This window comes from Gekko japonicus, unplaced genomic scaffold (assembly GCF_001447785.1).
Source record: "Gekko japonicus isolate JY-2015 unplaced genomic scaffold, Gekko_japonicus_V1.1 scaffold1256, whole genome shotgun sequence".
Classification (NCBI taxonomy): domain Eukaryota; kingdom Metazoa; phylum Chordata; class Lepidosauria; order Squamata; family Gekkonidae; genus Gekko; species Gekko japonicus.
Genome location: NW_015169211.1, coordinates 410,128 through 419,416, shown reverse-complemented (window position 1 = coordinate 419,416; position 9,289 = coordinate 410,128). Strand labels below are relative to the sequence as shown.

Sequence of the window (9,289 nt, the reverse complement as noted above, 5' to 3'; positions counted from 1 at the left end):
CGGGGTATACATCCAATCTCTTCTTCTTCTTCTTCTTCTTCTTCTTCTTCTTCTTCTTCTTCTTCTTCTTCTTCTTCTTCTTCTTCTTCTTCTTCTTCTTCTAACAGGAAGTGGATGTGATCTTTGGATGGGGCATGGCCCACCGCCATTAGATAAGATAATCAGAGGTCATTTCCTGCAGGAACGCACAGGAGCGGAGCTCCGGCCAGAAAGAGCACATGCAACAAGCTCCACCCCCTGCACCCAGCAGCCCTCAGTCAGAGCAAGAAGCAGCCAGGTAAACTGCAGAGCCCTCCCCCCCCCCGGTGCAAAACAATCCAGTGGCACCTTTAAGACCAGGTTTTATTCAGGTACAAGCTCTCCCTCCTCTGCGAGGACAGATCTTCACATCCCCGTCCCCCCCGACAATAGCTAGCAATCCGAAACAGTCCAGTGGAGCCTGAGCGGTGGATTTTGCCTTCTGACACACTTCCGGTGAGGTCAGGGGGTGTGTCATATGCAAATAAGTTATGCTAATGAGCTCCTGCACCTCTTTTTCTACGAAATGACCCCTGGTTATCATACAAAATCTATATAGAGCTTTGACCTGAACTCTCTCGGCCCCTTGATTAGCTACTCTAATCTCTACAGCCCAGGAAGAGAGCTGGACGCTAACAGGTAACAGGAAGTAGAGCTGGTCTTTGGATAGGCCGTGGTCCACCGGACGCCCTTCCGTCAGATAACTTTTACTTTTGTGATTTGATGATTTTATTTTTGTTTTCAGCTGTTTTAATTTTGTTTTATATGTGGGCATTGTTGCCCTCTTGTAAGCTGCCCGGAGCCCGCTCGCGGGGAGGGTGGGGTAAAAATACTAATAAATCAATAAAAATAAATAAATAAATAAAAATAAGATAAGTTACCGCAGGAAATCTATATAGAACATTTCGATCCCCCCCTGCTTCCAAGAAGCTCAGAGCAGCATCCACAGCGCTTCCTTCCCCATTTTATGCTCTGAATAACCCTGCAAGGTAGGTTAGGCTAAGAGGGACACAGACAGACAGAATGACTGGCCGTAGGTCTCCCACTGAGCTTCACAGCAGAGTGGGGATTTGAAACTGCATCTTCCCCGGTCCTGCTCTTAACATGCCAACCGCTATACCACACTGGCTCACGACATCGTTACCCTCCACATTGTGGTGATAAATTTGGCATTTCAGTAGTTGAAGAGAAGGAAGAAGAGATTGGATTTACACCCCGCCCATCACTCGGAGTCCCCAAGCGGCTTACAATCTCCTTTCCCTTCCCCTCCCTGACACCCTGTGAGGTCGTTGGGGCTGAGAGAGCTCTTTCGAGGACTGCTCCTGAGAGAACGGCTCGGAGAGAACTTGTGACTGACCCAAGGTCACCCAGCAGCTGCAAGTGGAGGAGTGTGGAATCAAGCCCGGTTCTTCCAGATTAGAGTCTGCGCACTTAACCACTACACCAAACTGGCTCTAGTTCAACTTCCTGGCCAGGAAACTTTAATGCTTTAACCTGAATGTTAACACTATTCACATGCACAAGATCCATACCTAGACAATCCACAATAATGCACAGATGATCAACTGTATGCCAAAATAACACAACTCCCGATTCTGCCCCATAGAAATCGAGGTGTTTGCTACTCACATTCCTTCGATAAGCCATGTGCACTGCGTTTTGTATTTATAGTTCCCAGGTCCGTCTGTTACGTATCCCGAAGGTCCGGTGAGCCTGTGAAGAGAAACGGACAATGTAGCACCCCTCTGTGATTAAGCACTACCGGAACCACAACTTCTACTTGAAATCAGCTCACAAGCGGCCCTTGTAATCTTCCTTCTCGCTGGAAGGGTTTCCACTCATTTAAACCTTTTAAAGAAGAACCCCACCCGGCATGCACACGCGCACACATTTTTTTTGAAAATTTCTCCATTGGCACCACTACGTGAATAAGTTGCGCCACTTGAGCCGGGGTTCCGATACAGCAATGGCACTGTCAGGAGGGGAGGCACCACAGTGTAGCCCAATCTGGGAAGCTAAGCAGCATCAGTCCTGGTTAGTACTTGGATGGGAGACCTCCAAGGAAGGCTCTGCAGAGGAAGGCAATGGCCAACCACCTCTGCTTCTCACTTGCCTTCAAAGCCCCTTGCTGGGGCCGCCGTAAATCTTGGATGGGAGACCACCAAGAAAGATTCGGCAGAGGAAGGCAATGGCCAACCACCTCTGCTTCTCACTTGCCTTCAAAGCCCCTTGCTGGGGCCGCCGTAAATCTTGGATGGGAGACCACCAAGAAAGATTCGGCAGAGGAAGGCAATGGCCAACCACCTCTGCTTCTCACTTGCCTTCAAAGCCCCTTGCTGGGGCCGCCGTAAATCTTGGATGGGAGACCACCAAGAAAGATTCGGCAGAGGAAGGCAATGGCCAACCACCTCTGCTTCTCCCTTGCCTTGAAAGCCCCTTGCTGGGTCACCGTAAGTCTTCGACGGGAGACCACCAAGGAAGGCTCTGCAGAGGAAACCAATGGCAAACCACCTCTGCTTCTGACTAGCCTCAAAAGCCCCTTGCTGGGGTTGCATAAGTCTTGGACGGGAGACCACCAGAAGACTCTGCAGAGGAAGGCAATGGCCAACCACCTCTGCTTCTCACTTGCCTGGAAAGCCCCTTGCTGGGGTCACCATAAGTCTTGGATGGGAGACCACCAAGGAAGACTCTGCAGAGGAAGGCAACGGCCAACCACCTCTGCTTCTCACTTGCCTTCAAAGCCCCTTGCTGGGGTCACTGTAAGTCTTGGATGGGAGACCACCAAGGAAGGCTCTGCAGGGGAAACCAATGGCAAACCATTTCTATTTCTCACTTGCCTCGAATGCCCCTTGCTGGGGTTGCCATAAGTCTTGGACGGGAGACCACCAAGGAAAACTCTGCAGAGGAAGGCAATGGCCAACCACCTCTGCTTCTCCCTTGCCTTGAAAGCCCCTTGCTGGGGTCACTGTAAGTCGACACGCAATGTCACTATCATCATAGACAAGACGTCAGTAGCTCTTTATACACAGGGCATTGTTTGTTTGTTTGTTTTACTTGTACTCAAAAAGAGCCGGCTTTCTCACACTGTAACGCAACACTTCAACACCCGCATCCTTCTGGAAGGATCGGATGCAGCCCTACAACATGCCCTTGAGTGATCAGATACACTTCCATGATCCACCCAAGTCCCAATGTGTGTACACCAGCGCTTCAGCCTAAACTAGAAAGCTGCTGCCAAGTTGATTTTTAGAACGAAAACCAAAAGCTTTCGAGTGGAATTAAACTGATAACAAGGTAGGGTTGTCCATTGTTACATTTCCTACAGCCGTCCCCATTTACTATGTACGAGTGTGAAAGTTGGACAATGAAGAAAGTGGAAAGGAAGGACGCCGATTCATTTGAAACGTGGTGTTGGAGGAGAGTTTTGCGGATACCGTGGACTGCCAAATCAGGGGGTTCTAGATCAAATCAAGCCGGAACTCTCCCTAGAAGCTAAACTGAGGCTTTCATACATTGGTCACCTTATGAGAAGACAAGGATGCTACTGTCCCGGTCCAGCGGCCTCGGGACGAGGACCCCACCCCCCAGGGACGCCCCGGCCATGCCACTCACCCGTGGACCAGCAGAGAAGCAAGGCAGCGACGTCACCACCACGACCGACGGGGCCGCAGCGCAGTGCCTCGCCATGGGAAGCCCTGGGAGAAACAACCATCGCTGACCCAGGGAGATGCGGCCATGCCGGCAGAGCACGGCCCCTCAGTTGGGCACCTTGGAACTCTATCCCAGGAAGCGGTGAAGCGGATGCCGCTGAGGGCGGACACGAGGGGGAAGCTAAGCCGCTGCGCCGGCAGGGCCACCATTGGCACACCCACAACCACGCCCAGGATGACCAGAAGGCGTTCAAGCTTATCGGGGGGGGGGGCCAGACCGGAAATAGAGGAGGCGAGGATTATAGGCGGCACTGGGAGCGGGGCGGGGTATGAAAGGAGAGAGAAGCGGACAGGCCGGGGAGGAGGAAAGTGTGAAGGAACGAGACGGAGAGAAAGAGAGAGAGAAAGAAACGGGACCAAAGGTGTTCGGTGCACGTTGGCAGAGGGACCTACGGGGTGACCATAACCACGTCCCCTGCCTATCTGAGGCCCCTCCGCAACCTCCTCCTTTACGAACCCTCTCCAACTCCCAGGGCCGGCGCCACGGCCACGGGCGGATCGACTCCAGGGCCACGAAGGACGCTTGACAGCTATGAAAAGTTGAAGGCAGCAGGAAATGAAGAAGACCCAACGTGAGACGGAGGGCCTCCACCCAGGAAGCCACAAAGGTCCTCAGTTTACAAGACCTGAGCAAGGCCATTGACAACAGGACATTCCGGAGGTCATTAGTTCATAGGGTCCCCATAAGCTGGAAACGATCTGACCTGACGGCACATTTACACACACACACACATTTTCATCCCGCCAAGTGGCTCCGGGCCCCATATTTGGTCTTTCCCTCTTCCATTTTATCCCCCCAGCTTGGTGAGGCTGAGAATGAATGACCGGCCTCGGGTTGCTCTATGTCTAAGTGTGGATTTGAACTGTCTTGTCTCTGTTTACGGCATGACTGTTCTACACCACAATCCCTGAAGCAATCGAAGAAGAAGAAAGAAGAAGAAGAAGAAGAAGAAGAAGAAGAAGAAGAAGAAGAAGAAGAAGAAGAAGAAGAAGAAGAAGAAGAAGAAGAAGAAGAAAGAAGGAAGAAGAGGAGGAGGAGGAGGAGGAGGAGGAGGAGGAGGAGGTTGGATTTATACCCCAACCTTCACTACCCAAAGGTGTCTCAGAGCAGCTGACAAACTCCTTTCCCTTCCCCTCCCCACAGCAGACACCCTGTGAGGTAAAAGAAGAAGAAGAGACTGGATTTATACCCCGCCCTTCACTACCCAAAGGAGTCTCAGAGCGGCTCACAAACGCCTTTCCCTTCCCCTCCCCACAACAGACACCCTGTGAGGAAAAAGAAGAAGAAGAAGAGATTGGATTCATACCCCGCCCTTCACTACCCAAAGGTGTCTCAGAGCGGCTGACAAAGTCCTTTCCCTTCCCCTCCCCACAACAGACACCCTGTGAGGTAGGTGGGGCTGACAGAGCTCTGGCAGAAACGGCTCTTTTTCAAGGACAGCTCTTATCAGAACTAGGGCTTGCCCAAGGTCATCCAGCAGGTGCAAGTGGAGGAGTGGGGAATCAAACCCGGTTCTCCATATTAGAGTCCGCGCACTTCACCACGACACCAAACTGGCTCTCAGCCCTACCTTGAAGCGAGGTAGGGCTAAACGTTCAAGCCACTCTTGGAAAGCTGTCTCTGTGAGGGCCAGGGACGCACCAACTGCTACCTCTGTGTGAGTCTGCATGACATGCAGCCGGCTTCCTGCAATGCACGGAAGGCGACACGCCCTTTCTAAGGACGCTGAGCACTGGCACGCGGCACCCAAACTGGGGCACCCAGACTCGTGAACGAGTCCTTTTGAAGGTTAGTAAAGCACAAGGACCAGTGATAATTCCCAATCTGCAAGGTGGACTGTCCTACTAACTTTTGGAGTCCCAACTCCAACTCTTAGCTCCTTCACGCATCCATTGCTCACGGCTGGAATGAGCAGCGGCTCTTTTACTACACAATCATAAAGGAAACGTGTGTTGTGACTTTGTGAATAACTCCACCAGACAAATAAAGTAGCAGTAGAAAAGAGCCAGAGTCCAGGAGCCTCTTAAAGGTCAAGGTTGCCCTTGCTCAAAAGCCAGTCGAGTCCGACTCTAGGGTCGCGGTGCTCATCTCCGTTTCAAAGCCGAAGAGCCAGCGCTGTCCGAAGACCTTTCCGTGGTCATGTGGCCGGCATGACTAGACGCCGAGGCGCACAGAACGCTGTTCCCTTCCCACCGAAGGGGTCCCTATTTATCTACTTGCAATTTCTTGTTTTCCAACTGCTAGGTTGGCAGGAGCTGGAACTAGAGACGGGAGCTCACTCCGTCACGCGGCACACTCGGGTCTCAAACTGCTGAACGACCGACCTTCCACAGCCTGCAGTTCAGCGTCCTAACCACTTGAGCCACCGCAGCTCCCAGGAGCACCTTAAAGACTCACAAAACGTGTGGCAGGGGAGGGAAGTTTAGAAGGAGTGAGCCGTGACTCACGGAAGCTCCTCCCCTGCCACATATTTTGTGAGTCTTTAAGGTGTTCCTGGACTCTGGCTCTTTTCTCCTGCTACAGACAAACACGGCTGCCTATCTTGAACTAAAGTAACACACGGGGAAACCAGCCCGGGCGAGCCCGATCTTATCAGATCTCAGAAGCTAAGCAGGGTCAGCCTTGGTTAGGGCTTGGGTGGGAGACCATAAGTTGGCTGTGACCTGACGGGATACAGTTATTACACCCTGACCTCAATAGCCCTGGCTAGCCCTCTATGTGACAGCAGCCATGAAATTGAAAGACGCCTGCTCCTTCGGTGGAAAGCGATGGCGAACCTAAACAGCATGATGAAAAGTAGAGACATCACCCTGCCAACAAAAGTCTGCATGGTCAAAGCAATGGTATTCCCAGTAGTACTGTATGGCTGCGAGAGTCGGACTATAAGGAAGGCCGAGCGCCGAAGAATAGATTCTTTTGAACTATGGTGCTGGAGAAGACTCTTGAGCAATGTTGCCCCTAAGCTGAGTTAGTGTGAGCTATCTCACAGTTCTTTAGCCTCCGGCTCACACATTTCTGTCTTAGCTCAGGAAGGATGGGGCTCCAGAGCAAACTAATTTATGCAGTAGCCAAATCGCTTGCTCACTACTTTAATGCCAGTGGCTCACAAAGTGGAATTTTTGCACACGGGGCTTCACAGCTTAGAGGGAGCATTGCTCTTGAGAGTCCCTTGGACTGCAAGGAGATCAAATCAGTCAATCCTAAAAGAAATCAACCCTGACTGTTCCCTGGAAGGCCAGATAATGAAGCTGAAGCTCAAATACCTTGGCCACCAAATGAGAAGGGAGCCCTCACTGGAGAAGACCCTGATGCCGGGAAAGATTGAAGGTCAAAGAAGACGGGGACGGCAAAGGATGAGATGGTTAGACAGTGTCATAGATGCAACGAACATGAAATTGAGCCAACTTCAGAGGACGGCGGAAGACAGGAGGGCCTGGCGTGATCTTGTCCATGGGGTTGCGAAGAGTCGGACTCGACTGTGCGACTGAACAACAACAACAAAAAAGCCCGATCTCATCAGATCTCGGAAGCTAAGCAGGGTTGGCATTTGGATGGGAGCCCATCAAGGAAGGAAGTCCAGCGTGGAATGTGCATGAATTGTCAAATGACGCAGCTGCTGCTCTGTGACAGCTTCTGGCGCTAATGGAACCCAAATATCAGAATGCGAGTACCGCCCCTCGTGGGATTGGGGTGAAAGGTGCAAAAATGAAAAGGCGACATCTTGGATCCTGGCCAAACCAGCAGCTACAAATTTCAACCTCTCTCTTCCACTCCAGTGGGTTTGTTATTGCAGGGCTGATATGGAAATTCTTCATCGGGAAGATTTAGAGGGGACACGGTTGTCTCGTTCAGCCGGAACAGCGGAGGCTGAATTTCAACGGCCCCGAACGATTCAAAATGCAAACTCCCATCCCCGCGTAGAGGCTCAGGTGTCTAATTTTGGCTCACTTCCTCTAAAGCTTGACCTTTCGAGAGCCGCGCTATGTCTCAGAATCTAAACTGTGCAAAGAGCACCGGGTATCAATTCAGCCGGCGCCGTGCCGGTAATTGATAGCAAACATACAGATCTCGGTAGCTCAAACAAACAGCAAAAAGAGTCTTCTGCAATCTGCCCTTCGCCCAAACAACTTTACACAGAAATCGTTACAACGGACCTACTCGGGAAGAAATTACGGCAGCTTTCGCGGCACAATAGCATCACGGAACCACGGAATGTCTCCCACACTGCTGGTGAGACGAGGGAAACTGGGGGGGGGGGGGGGAACGGGGGGGGGGGGGGGGCAGTGGCAAGTGTTTTGGTGCCAAGACAACTTCTACGCAGACCTCCACTGTCCCGGCGATAAAGAGGTAGACAAGATCTCCCTACATATTAAAAAGTTTTCCTACACCTTAACATCGGCTCGTCAATGATTTACTCACCCTGGTAACCTTTAGACCATGCTTCACTGAGCAAACCAACCAAATCGACCCATACTTTAAAAAAAAAAATACAGGAGCGAAATGGACATTTATCAGAACAAAACAAGAAAGGTCACAGCCAGAGCCAAGACTCTGCATCATTCCAGTATCCTAGGTAAAAGTTAAAGGTAAAGGTTCCCTTGCTCGAAAGCCAGTCGGATCCGACTCTAGGGATGCGGTGCTCATCTCCATTTCCAAGCCAAAGAGCCAGCGCTGTCCGAAGACGTTTCCGTGGTTATGTGGCCGGCATGACTAAACACCAAGGTGCACGGAACGCTATGACCTTCCCACTGAAGTGGTCCCTATTTATCTACTTGCAATTTCTTGCTTTTGAACTGCTAGGTTGGCAGGAGCTGGAACTAGAGACGGGAGCTCACTCCGTCATGCGGCACACTTGGGTCTCGAACTGCCGAACTACCGACCTTCCACAGCCTGCAGTTCAGCGTCTTAACCACTTGAGCCACCGCAGCTCCTTAGTATCCGAGGACAGACTCTCAAATTGAAAAATGTCAGTGTTGCCCCAGGGCACATTTCACAGCACTCACATACAAGTGTATGTCACCTCTGAATATACCGGCTTCCATTGCCCAGGTAGAGAGGTTCAGCTAAGAGGTTAGAGCAATGAACACAGTCACATCTACACACAATGCTCCCTCTCAACTATAGAGTCCTGTGAGAAAAAATTCTGCTTTGTGAGCTATGGGCATTCAAGTTGTGAGAGAGTGACTTGGCTACTGCAGAAGTTAGCTTGCTCTGGAGCCATCCTCCCTGAGCTAAAACAAAAATCTGTGAGCTGGAGGCTAAAAATCTGTGAGCTAGCTCACACTAACCCAGCTTAGAGGGAACACTGCGATCACACACAGTGATCTGATAGTCCCAAAGGGTTTCGTATCACCTCCAGAGTTTTCGTTTGGACAGCTTCTTTTAAAGTCATGTTTACTAATAGACCTAGACCAGGGGTACCTAACATGATGCCCAGGTAGAGAAAGAAGTACTTTTCTCCCTTTCTCACAATACAAGAATTCGAGGGCACTCAATGAAATTGCTGAGCAGTCGGGCTAAAACAGATAAGAGGAGGAGGAGGAGGAGGAGGAGGAGGAGG

The 9,289-nt window shown here is 51.1% G+C and overlaps 1 protein-coding gene across 1 annotated transcript in view; it reads right to left on the bottom strand.

The window, feature by feature from the left end:
- ATRN (attractin) overlaps positions 1–9,289 on the bottom strand; it is a gene marked incomplete at its 3' end in the record, with an annotated part of 210,107 nt that overhangs the window by 107,643 nt on the left and 93,175 nt on the right. Inside the window, exon 2 of the mRNA XM_015416364.1 lies at positions 1,648–1,731. Within this exon, the coding sequence (XP_015271850.1) occupies positions 1,648–1,731 (84 nt within the window). The remainder of the gene's footprint in view (positions 1–1,647; positions 1,732–9,289) is intronic.